We start from the raw sequence: 12,642 nt of genomic DNA, 5'->3' as shown, positions 1-12,642 counted from the left end.
TTAACTAGGACAAGCACAGAATTTGGACAAACTGTGTGTGGGAAAGTGTGATAATGCACTTATGTGGGTGGATGAAACTTGGCTTTTTATCTCTCTCTCTCTCTTTTCACAATACTGAGAAAAGTTAAGCAAGTGATATTTGACTAATAGCAAATCATTATAAGCCAGCCTATTTAAAATATTTCAAATCTATTCATATTAAATATAAATATTAGTTTATTTGTCAAGGTCAATCTAAAGATTTATGTAAATGCACCAGAGTTTTCACCTGTGGACCTTGGGCTACATGTCTGAATATAAAGCAATTTTGGCCACACCATTAAAATACATCATATTTTCTATGTAGTATATGTATCAACTACTGTATTCGTATAACATACACTCAGTGTGCAATTTATTAGGTAGACCTGTACACCAGCATGTTACTGCAAACATTTTCTGACCAGACTGGTCAAAGCTGACAGAAAGATGACAGTAACACATGTGGTATGCAGAAGAGCATCTGTAAACACACAGCACATCAAACCTTTAAGTGGAGAGGCTACAGCAGCAGAAGACCAATAAGTAATAAGTACTTAATAAAGTGCTCACTGAGTATATACTTTCATCTCCAAAACATCCCACCGCCATATTTCACAGTAGGATTATATACGTATGTATGTTACACAAAATAGTTCTCACACAAAGAACACTGACCGCATGCTTCACGCAGGGTGTTTCAGAACTGCTGTCTCTGCATGGGAGAAGCTAGTTAATAGGGTCACTCCATTGATGAAAACACATTTCCACAAAACTCAGACATTAAGAGCTGTTGCAATTCTGGATTGTCCTGGATTTCATATTTACATACGCATTTCTGGTGAAATTACTATTTTTGGGGGAGGATCATTGTAATGACCTAATTCAGGCTGCAGAGGAATTAAGAGCTAATTACACTCGAGTACTCAGCACCTGTAATGATTTATTCTGCTTAGTTTCTCTCCCATCTCCACCCCCTACACCTGCTATTTAATTAGTTCAGCGATCATTATGGTTGTGGTACATTATGACTACATCACATGTTATTGTATGTACTGCATTTACCATAGTGTGCCATAGTTATGGTTTTGGATCATTAGCTTCCATTAGAGATTTAACAATGCTACAAGCACTCTGTCTCTGGCCTATGAGTGTTGTCTGGCATGCTGCTTATATAACTAATGTGGAAAGACTTCTTTAGTCAATGACTCTGTGTAACAGTGTCTCCTTAATGAATGTAACATAATGTAATGATGACAACTATCTCTCTTTTTTTAGCTTGGAGTAGAAATGTCTTATTTTGTCACTTGAGAGCAAACAGTCCATTATAGACATAATGATGAAGATTAAGCTGAGAGTTTCCAGACATTTTGATTCAGCTGAGAGGCAGGGAATGAGTCACTAAAAAGCATGTCACTGTGGATGAGTAAGCAATACTGCTCTTGTCCAAACAGTTAAAAGGCTCCCTGGGTTGCCTTTAAAACACTTATTGGAGATTGCAGCAGAACTATCTACAAGGCCATTTACTCACCGCTAAGTACTCGTCGTTATGCACACATACTAATATGTATACAAGAAGAAAATCTCTTGTGCTGTAACAGATATTGTGAACATCATGCCAAATATTGGAAACATTAAAAAGAAGAACAGTTTGGCAGTTGTGAAATGATAATCACTCCATTATGCAGGTTTAGAAATGCAATGCAGTGAGAGGCTGGGATGTCTCACTCAACCAATGGGTAACATGAAAAATAAATAAAGAAATTAGTGTTAGCGTCTCCCACAATTTACTCAGCAGTGTATGCCCTTTCTTAGTGCACAATAGTGCCTTCTCTGTTCAGTCTGTGACCTCTTGAATTGGCCAAGGACACTTCTGTCTTCTCAGCTACACAATGTTAATTTCCGTATTGTTATCCATGAGACCTTTATTTCGATCAGTCAGCCGTTGTGGTTTTGTGGGTGCGTGGGGTGCCAGTGCTATTACAAAGTTTAAACGTAGGTTTAAATAGTGTTTTCTGTAGTGAGCACCCATTTCTCCTTCCACAGTGCTGAAGGATTATAGTTTTATTCTCTACTTCCCTGTTTTGCTTGCGCACGCACTGCACAGAACGTGCATTCATGCGCGGTAAGCGTTAAACAGAATTTGGCTTCGCCCGAGCAGGTGCCACTGGCCACGCCTCCACGGGACCACAGCGCAGGGGAGCCACCCGAATGCAAAGTGCTGAGAGCAGCTAATAACATGCTCATGCGTGACTGCACTCTGTGCGACAAGCAGTTTTTCCGCCCTCAAAGGAAACAGACACGGGGCGTGTGCGATATGCTCAAGAACACACATCTGCTCAGACCCCACGGCGAGGTCCACATGACAGCTGCGTTTTTGCTTTTCCGTGCAGACGCGGCCCTGGTGGAAGCTCAAGACCATCGTCCACTGGCCCTTTGTCACCTCGCAGCGCAGGCGCCTCTCCTGGGTCCAGCTCGCCGGACATAAAGGTAAGGCCTTGAAGAGGCCTGAACCCCCAAACCAAAGTGCCATGGAGTCTGACCTGAGGAAACTGCCATAAAGAAACTAGGCCCTCAATCTCGGCCTGTGCAGTTTTTATGTGGTTCATAAGCCAGTTACACACCCACACCTCTTCCCTCTCACCAATACAAATGTTTTGATGCTATTGTAGCACTGGAGCAGATTGCTTCTGTCTTACATTGCAAAACCACAACATCTACTGTATGTAAATCAACCTTTCCCCAATAGGTGTAAACCCACGTGTTACTGTAGGGTTTCCCAGTAGTACTGGAGCCTCACTGTCTGCTTGCTCACAGGTTTATACAGGTACAGTGCAGATTGTCTGTGTGTAATCTGAACTGGCTGATAGTGAACACTAAAGATCAGGTTGAATTCCCATGAAATGCTTTGTGTTGAACTACCATGTGAATGTCTTTAATGCCTTTTGAAAAGTTTGCAGTTTAAACTGAGCTTGCAGGTTTTGTCATGTTGTTCATTGAATGTTGACTTGATTTTGCATTTAGGTTTTTTTCTGAATGTACATTTTTAAATGCTTGGTTGAATTGTGACTGTACCTATTGACACTGGTTTCTGTATGAATTCCGTTGCACCTAGAACAATTATTTCATTATTGTTGAACAATTTAACAATTTTCTTTGACTTTCATTTGCACATACAGAACTCCAACAGCACAGTTTCATTCACTGGAGAAACATTGCACACCACACACAGTCAAACTCTTTTTCCCTTCATGTATGCAGGAGCTTGTTGGTTAGCCTTGGTTGCTGCTGTGCCTGAATGTGCAGGTTTGTGCTGTCCTGTTTGAAGGGAGCTTCAAAGCTGGTGAGGAAGGCACCATCCTGAAGAAGCTGTCAGAGAATGAAAAGCTCTGCTTTGAGCAGTTTAGGGGCGATGCACTGCAGGCCTTTGTTCCGGGGTACCATGGGGTGGTGGAGAGGGATGGAGAGAGCTTCCTGCAACTGACAGATCTGCTGGGGAACTTTGACGGGCCAAGTGTGATGGACTGCAAAATGGGTGTGAGGTAAGCAACAGGGTGGAGAGCATACTGGGAAATGGGTCTGAACTGTATTCCAATTACCCCCCACCATCTCAACCCCAATAGGTTAGTGGGGAAAAAAACTCTAGTCATCACTAGGAGTGTGGCTATTTAGTTTATTATTTAGAAGCAGAAGCATGATTTTGGGAGAGTGTTTTAATGTATTTTGTTTTTAGTGAGCATGTCATACCATAATGAAAGGGGAAAATCTGTGCAACCTGACAGCTTCTCATTCACAGTCCTTGATCTATGCGATACAGTATGACAGCCGTAGAGGAAATGAGATCAAGAGATAAGAGTGTAGAAAAGGCTGTGAGAGAATCTGCTGCCTGTGTGATTATCCACAGGATCTCCTGTAACTCTTTTCAATCACTTCTTTTTACCTACTTGCTTCCTTTCCTTGCATCCTTTCCTTGCTCCACCCATTGGAAGACGCAAGAAAAGGAAGGGTGGAAAGGCTGTGAGGACAGAGGAATCAAGGAAACATGTCTTAGGCAAATGTCCTTGTGCTTTCAAGCTTCAGTTTGAAGCCATGTCATTTGCAGACATGGCAGATGGAGAGAGATACACAGGTCAATCTTTTATCCAACACCCATTCCAAAAAATTGAATGTGCTCATGTTTCCTTGCTCATAGATACTTGCTCCTTCAAGGAGTATTTAATAGGTTGGATTTCCAGGTCAGACAAGGACAGATAAAACTGTTTGTTATCCGAGACCTGCTCTGTCACTAGCTTCATGATTACTTCCTGCCTCAGTGGACAGAGTTGACGCACCACCAGAGGAAGGAAGGAAGCTTTATTTTACAGACAGCTTGTGCACATTCAGACACACACACTCCTACACACACATCTAAACTTAAATACAGACAAAAGCACACAAATTTACACACAGGCATAGGCACAGACATACACATACTCACAGTCTCAAAAACAGACAAATACGCACACACATACACAGATGCACACACACACACACACACACACATTGGTCCAAATGTATCAAACATGAGCCAAACAAAATCCCCCCTAAATTCTTCGGAAATGCATTTGTACAAATAATGTGGGATTTATCTAAATTTTCGGATGTCAGTTCTTTCGTAGGAGCTGAACAAACTTCAGGAGTGGTCTCAGCTGTTCGTATTGTGCGCAGAAATGAAAGCGCATGGTTGTAAAGTGTGCTTTTTGTGTTTATTATTCCATTCATTGATATTGTATTTAGATTTTAAGTGGCAAAATAATTTTGGGTGATGTTTCATTCCGGAAATCCTGATTAATGCTTAAGTGGAGTGTAATATAAATTCCATGAAACATGTAAAATGTTTGCTATAAATACCCTGCTTAGACCTTCGTTTTTATGTCTGGCCTGTCTGTCTTTACATTACATTTAAATGTATGTCTTTACCCTATTAGAAGATTTGGAGCGTGGCGTAGCCTACTTCGGAAAGAGCGCATATTCAAAGACCGAGCCGATTTCTTTGGTGACGCTCACTGAAGAAACAACGAACAATAATGGCGAGTTCAAGTTCAAACATCATGGTATAGAAGTGTCATGGTATTTGGCTGATCCACTTCATTTGTTAATGAGTTTTGTTTTTTGCCTCGCATTTAATTTCAGAGGTTCAAACCTTGAAACGTTTCTACAGCTTAATTGGAGTCCACCTGTGGTAAATTCACTTGATTGGACATGATTTGGAAAGGCACACACCTGCCTATATAAGGTCCCACAGTTGACAGTGCATGTCGGAGCACAAACCAAGCATGAAGTCAAAAGAATTGTCTGTAGACCTCCGAGACAGGATTGTCTCAAGGCACAAATCTGGGGAAGGGTACAGAAAAATTTCTGCTGCTTTGAAGGTCGCAATGAGCACAGTGGCCTCCAATATCCGTAAATGGAAGAAGTTTGAAACCACCAGGACTCTTCCTAGAGCTGGCCGCCCGTCTAAACTGAGCAATCGGGGGAGAAGGGCCTTAGTCAGGGAGGTGACCAAGAACCCGATGGTCACTCTGTGAGAGCTCCAGCGTTCCTCTGTGGAGAGAGGAGAACCTTCCAGAAGGACATCCATCTCTGCAGCAATCCACCAATCAGGCCTGTATGGTAGAGTGGCCAGACGGAAGCCACTCCTTAGTAAAAGGCACATGGCAGCCCGCTTGGAGTTTGCCAAAAGGCACCTGAAGGACTCTCAGACCATGAGAAACAAAATTCTCTGGTCTGATGAGACAAAGATTGAACTCTTTGGCGTGAATGCCAGGCGTCATGTTTGGAGGAAACCAGGCACCACTCATCACCTGGCCAATACCATCCCTACAGTGAAGCATGGTGGTGGCAGCATCATGCTGTGGGGATGTTTTTCAGCGGCAGGAACTGGGAGACTAGTCAGGATTGAGGGAAAAATGAATGCACATGTACAGAGACATCCTGGATGAAAACCTGCTCCAGAGCGCTCTTGACCTCAGACTGGGGCGACGGTTCATCTTTCAGCAGGACAACGACCCTAAGCACACAGCCAAGATAGGAGTGGCTTCAGGACAACTCTGTGAATGTCCTTGAGTGGCCCAGCCAGAGCCCGGACTTGAATCCGATTGCACATCTCTGGAGAGATCTGAAAATGGCTGTGCACCGACGCTCCCCATCCAACCTGATTGAGCTTGAGAGGTGCTGCAAAGAGGAATGGGCGAAACTGCCCAAAGATGGGTGTGCCAAGCTTGTGACATCATATTCAAAAAGACTTGAGGCTGTAATTGCTGCCAAAAGTGCATCAACAATGTATTGAGCAAAGGCAGTGAATACTTAAGTACATGTGATTTCTTAGTTTTTTATTTTTAATAAATGTGCAAAAATTTCAAAAAAACTTCTTTCATGTTGTCATTATGGGGTGTTGTGTGTAGAATTTTGAGGGAAAAAATGAATTTATTCCATTTTGGAATAAGGCTGTAACATAACAAAATGTGGGAAAAGTGAAGCGCTGTGAATACTTTCCGGATGCACTGTACGTACTTCTGTAGCCTATATAAACATGGGCTAATTGCCAATGTTTAGATGTGAGTTTGTATGCAAAGAAGGAAGCCTGCACACTGATATGCTCCTTACACACCTCCATTGTAGACAACGCTTCGATCCCAATGGATATTCTTCAGGTTTAGCACATCGCTTTATGTTTATCTACAAGGATAATCATCTTAATTTCCTTGTCCGTTTTCGAACAGAATAAACAATGAACAATAACGAGTTCAAGTTCAAGTTTATTAGAAAAAAACATGGCATAGAAGAGAAGTCCTAAGTAAGTTTTATATATATTTTTATGTTCGCAAAGAGAAGTTTCAAAGTAGCTGTAGCACATACATTCATATAATGACATAAAAATCAGATCATTTGTAGGCTACACAGTATTTTTTTCTCTGCCATGTCTTTAAATTGCCTGAAATTGATTTCCGTGGTACTTATAAGGTATTTTATGGGCGTCAATTTATGCTAATATGCTAATACATTTTGTCCTGTTTCATAAATCGGGCGCAAATATTTAGTTTGTTTCCGATAACAAATACATTTTCAAAAATATTGATAAATGAGGCCCATTATGTGAAGACTTGATACAATGGAACTATATTTTCAGATTCTTATCATAAATATCTCTTACCTTCAAATTTTCTTCATAGATTAACTGACAGATCAAGCTAGGCTAGATCAAGAAATGCCGAAATTTCAAGATATCTAAATATCAGTGAAACGCATCCAAATCAAGTAGTACTTAAGCTCTTGTGATGTAAACACACAGCAGCCACTGTTCAAAGACTGCAGAGTGAATCTGGCCTTTTTGCCCATATAATATCCTCATGATCTACTTTCATTGCTCTGGCCCTCATCCTCAGTTTTCTCCCACACTGCCCCCTGCAGGACATACCTGGAGGAGGAGCTGGTCCGTGCCCGGGAGAAGCCAAAGATGCGGAAGGACCTGTACGACAAGATGCTGGAGGTGGACAGCCAGGCTCCCACCCCAGAGGAGCACCGGCTGCACGGTGTCACGAAACCCCGCTATATGCAGTGGCGGGAGACCGTGAGCTCCACCCACACTCTGGGCTTCCGCATTGAGGGCGTTAAGGTGAGATCTGGGTAGCTGAATCCGTGGATAAATCAGTGGAAGGCAGGGTTAACAAGGTTAGGAACAGGATACATATGACAATACCTTCAGACAAACAAGGTACTCCATAATCTTTCTTTTAACAGGAGGGACCTTATTTATCTTTCAGGTTAATAAAACTGGGGGGAAGCAGAGATGGTTAGAGATGGGAACTACGGTACAGAAAGTGCCATGGTGGAGAATCAAATTGCTGACCACGTGAAAGGATTTGTATGAATGTTAGGCAGGCCTGGGTTAAATCCATTATTATTTTGGATTCAAATAATTTTCGATGCTTTACCAAGCTTGTCTGGTGCGTTGGAACCTATGAAATACTCAAATGTGCAAACCCTGCCTTCTGATCCTCTTCTGGCACAACTGCACCTGGCAAGATCAATGGACTACAGAAAAGCATTTGAATCCAAAACAATTATGTATTTCACCCAGGTCTAATTATCTGGTGGATCTGTAGAATCAGTGGTTATACCTTTCCTGACAGCTGTTCCTCACAGAGCTCAATGGTACTGTGAAAGCAGGAGGACATGACTGATTCATATTATTTATAGCCCACAAACCCAGGCTGTGGAGTTTACATGTAGACTGTTACATGTAGACTGACAATGGATGGTGCTGTAGTTGACTAAATTGTCCAAAATGTGGTCCTTTTCCTAGAGACCAGACGGGACATGTAACACAGACTTCAAGAAAACACGCTTGAATGAGGAGGTCATCCAGGTTTTCACAGACTTTGTGGCAGGGGACCGAAACATCATCGTAAGTGACTGTGACTGAGTGAGTGTATTCTAAATGAGTGTAATACCGCCTTCTCATAGAAAACCAAGGATATACAGTACACTGGATATTGAACCCAGGATCGACCCGTGTTTGACTCATTCACACCACATGACGGCCCCGGGTTGGTCTCCTTGCTATTCACACAAGACCCTGGACAGTCCCTAGTCACTGCTGAACAGGGTTGTCTGGTCCCAAAATCATTAAAAGTGGACGTTCCCGTGAATTTATCTGTAGGCTATATATTTTTTTGCTATGAAAATAAATACATAAAATAAAGAGCATCTTTACCGACAAACTAGCGTGTTTCTGGTCATAACCAATCCAGGGTCGAGTAACCCGAGATTCCCCGTCATACCAAAGCCAAGCCGTTTCCATCAGTGTCGCAGGTCATGAGCGGGGTCACAGTACTGGGACGGATATCCCACGTTGACCCAGAGTTCTTATCAGTTTGCCAGTCCAAAATGAACAGGGGCCTATGTCTAGTCTCTAGTTCCTAGTCTCTATGTGTCTGTATGGCTTCAAGGGAGATGTTTTTTCACAGACCAGGGCCTCATTTCACTAAAGTTGCATCGTGCGAGCTGAGATCTGCGAGATGCGACAGATTTCTCCTGCACTTTTTGGAGCATTTCATGTAGAAATCGCAATTGCAAGCCTCAAATGCATGTCGCAAGCGCATCCATGAAGGGAATCAGTAAATTGCCTATCGTTCTCATCCACCTGCTTCCTTTTCTATCGCAGTTTTTCATTTGTGCACTGCATTAGCGCTCCTCAGCAAAGTGGGCTGGCCCTGGGTGTTAGACGCTGATAAAGGGTATCCAAAGGGTGGAAAATTAATCTCGCAATATTTACCTATGTTGTAAAATAAGAAAAATATTTTAATTGTTTTATTTGAACTATTACGTCTACCTGGTACACCTAATATAATAGCCTACACTTTATAGTAAAGTTATATGTTTCGTTATTTGTAATATCCAAATTAAAGTAACACTGTCACCTAGATACCATCCATTAGTAATGAAACGGTGACCCAAATCACAGTAGCTTCAAATGTATCTGTTGTGTGTGCTCCCAGTTTATTTAACAGTAGCATCTAATAGCATACTCCTATGACTTTTGTGATTTTCATGAAACGCGTTTTGTTAAGATATTGATTTATTTATCAATTTATATGATTTATTCAGATGGTGAGAAAATGGAGGGTAACAGATAAGGATCACAGCTCAGAAGATGCTATGGCAGGAGATTGAACTCCCACTCATATGGAGGACTCACATACTGTATGACTCCTGAGTCAGCCACACTCATATGGAGGACTCACATACTGTATGACTCCTGAGTCAGCCACACTCATATGGAGGACTCACATACTGTTTGACTCCTGAGTCAGCCACACTCATATGGAGGACTCACATACTGTTTGACTCCTGAGTCAGCCACACTCATATGGAGGACTCACATACTGTATGACTCCTGAGTCAGCCACACTCATATGGAGGACTCACATACTGTTTGACTCCTGAGTCAGCCACACTCATATGGAGGACTCACATACTGTATGACTCCTGAGTCAGCCACACTCATATGGAGGACTCACATGCAGTATGACTCCTGAGTCAGCCACACTGCAGATTGCATTTCATGTCTGGCCCATTTGAATGCATCCCTTTTTGACTCTCGTTAGAGTTTATCACTGAACATGTTATTGTGTGTTAAAGCTGTTCTCTCTGCTTCATGCAGAAAACCTACTGTAGGAAGCTGGAGGAGATACGCAAGGCACTGGAGGCTTCAGATTTCTTCAAGAAACATGAGGTAAGGTGGAAGACCCTGGTTAAAGCCTTGGTCAAAGTGACTGTATGTACAATTACATACATGCTGATATTCCTTTATTCAAGTTTGGATGTTTTCCAAAGAACAAATGGATCATCAAATAGTATTCAGTAAGTATTATGGTCTCTGTCAGGAGAGATGAGGAAGATGGAGGAGGATGAATGCTTTACTTTCATTATATTTCAAATAATTGAAAGCACTTTATTGATGGGGCTAGTTCATTTGAACCATAAGGCTTTTTAAATGATCGTGTTCAGTGTGTTGTTGGGGGATTAGTGTCTTGTAGCTAATCCAAAAACTGAAATATAAGTATGCTACTGTAATGGACAATGGTCTTGTAGGTCATTGGGAGTTCACTCCTCTTCATCCATGACCACACTGAGAGGGCTGAGATATGGCTCATTGACTTTGGCAAGACCACTGCCCTTCCTGAGGGAAAAACCCTGAACCACCTGGTAGCCTGGCAGGAGGGAAATCGTGAGGATGGCTACCTCTGGGGGCTGGACAACCTTCTTCAGCTGCTGAGTTCTTTGGCTAAGGCGTGAACTTTCACTCTGACCTTTTCACCTGGGGGACTCCTCATGGACAGTCCTTATGCCTATCTTCTTTAGCTGACTGCGTTAGCAGGATTCAAGGACAAACAAAGCCTTCACCTGAATGAAAAACCATACAGGCAAGCTTTACAGTTGGCAATGTTCAAACTGCTTCATAAAAAACACGGCTGTCAATATTCCCCCCCAATATAGGTCTGCAGAATGTTATACATATGTTATGATACAATGTTATGACAGTGTCACCATTCACCCTGGGGTTCTGCTACTGGAATTCAAGGACTCAAACCAAAAGGCTAAGGGCTGGATTTGTACATCATAGGTTTGTAGATTGTGTGAAAATTCACTGTTCTCTGATTAATTTACAGGATAAACGCATAAAATGATACTTAACAGTTTCCAATTTCACACTAAATGCTGTCATAAACAGCACCATCCATGTGAATATTGCCAGTGGCTCCTGTCTTGTGCACATGTCCTTCCACATGCCCACCAGCACTTACATAACCATGACATAATGTATAAAGGACTGCCAGTTAAATTTGCCCAGCAATTGAGAGGGAAGAAAAGCAAAATGCACAATTGTTCTACCAACTGTGACCTTCAGAACATTTGCAGAATGTGCATCTTTTAATGGTTCGTTCCAGTTAAGCTACTGCATGTGAAAGTGCTCCAAGCCACCTAAACTAACCCACCCCCACATATATAATTGGAGAAATGGGGTGGGGGGATGGGGGTGGGGGTGAGGGGGGATAGGACAGAATAGGACAGACCAGAGCTGTCCACATCCCTTCAAGGACCTATTTGAGAGGTTGGAGGTGCCAGTATTCCCTTTCTGAGGATAGTGTTTGTTCTTTGCCTTGAAGCCAAGATAGAATATCTACCATAGTTTTTGCCAGTAAACCTTATTCATAACACCTGCTGTGAGATTCACGAATGTGAGAATGTCATGACACAAACCACAGATGATCAGCAACCACTTTTCAGTAAAATACAAATGCATTTCTTTGCTTTTCCCTATAGGCCAGTTAAATAGCACACATTATCTTTAAAGACATTTTGTAATGTTTACAATGTTTAACACTAAAGGCTCACTTCAGGACCAAGAAAACTGCATCTTGACTTGATTTGGATTTTCCTATCTATTCATATACTATAGAGATGTAAGTCTCTGCTTAAAGCTTTTAACAGATGCAGGTTATATATATTGCAAATGAAAGACTACCTATATTCTGTACAATATCCAAGGGCAAGGATAAGGTGAGCCAGCCAGGCATCTTGTAATGGCATGATGCACACAATCTCAGTCAGGGAGAGATACGTTGTTCAGTACAAACTCTGATTGGCTGGCAGGGGGCTGGTTCCTTGTGTGGGTATAGCTGGCACAGCAGTTGGCTGAGATACATTTTCTGCTTTCATATTAGGAAGCAGAATAAGGCAAAGGAATGCATCTATTGACTTGCAAATAAACAAAATACCAGCCTGAAGCGTAGACACAAGGCAAGATGGATTCATGGATTCATGTTGTTTACGTCAAATTCTGACTCCACCAATTGCATATCGCAGCATAAATCAAGATTCGTCAGACCAGGCAATGTTTTTCCAGTCATCAGTTGTCCAGTTTTGGTGAGCCTGTGGGCTCTTTAACTTCGGTTTCCTGTTCTTAGCTGACAGGAGTGGAACCCAGTGTGGTCTTCAGAGCCCATCTTCTTCAAGGTGTGATGTGTCATGTGTTCAGAGATACTCTTCTGTATACATTACATTACATTATTGGCATTT

The 12,642-nt window shown here is 42.1% G+C and overlaps 1 protein-coding gene across 1 annotated transcript in view; it reads left to right on the top strand.

Annotated features, from left to right (window-relative positions):
* Positions 1 to 11,308, top strand: part of itpka (inositol-trisphosphate 3-kinase A) — a 31,982-nt gene extending 20,674 nt beyond the window's left edge. The window contains exons 2-7 of the mRNA XM_061230020.1: positions 2,412 to 2,508; positions 3,347 to 3,560; positions 7,468 to 7,672; positions 8,363 to 8,464; positions 10,223 to 10,294; positions 10,654 to 11,308. Coding sequence (XP_061086004.1) covers positions 2,412 to 2,508; positions 3,347 to 3,560; positions 7,468 to 7,672; positions 8,363 to 8,464; positions 10,223 to 10,294; positions 10,654 to 10,857 — 894 coding nt within the window. The 3' untranslated portion in view covers positions 10,858 to 11,308. The remainder of the gene's footprint in view (positions 1 to 2,411; positions 2,509 to 3,346; positions 3,561 to 7,467; positions 7,673 to 8,362; positions 8,465 to 10,222; positions 10,295 to 10,653) is intronic.
* Positions 11,309 to 12,642: the final 1,334 nt, after the last annotated feature.

This window comes from Conger conger, chromosome 1 (genome assembly GCF_963514075.1).
Source record: "Conger conger chromosome 1, fConCon1.1, whole genome shotgun sequence".
Classification (NCBI taxonomy): Eukaryota; Metazoa; Chordata; class Actinopteri; order Anguilliformes; family Congridae; genus Conger; species Conger conger.
This window is presented reverse-complemented; position numbering and strand designations above follow the sequence as displayed.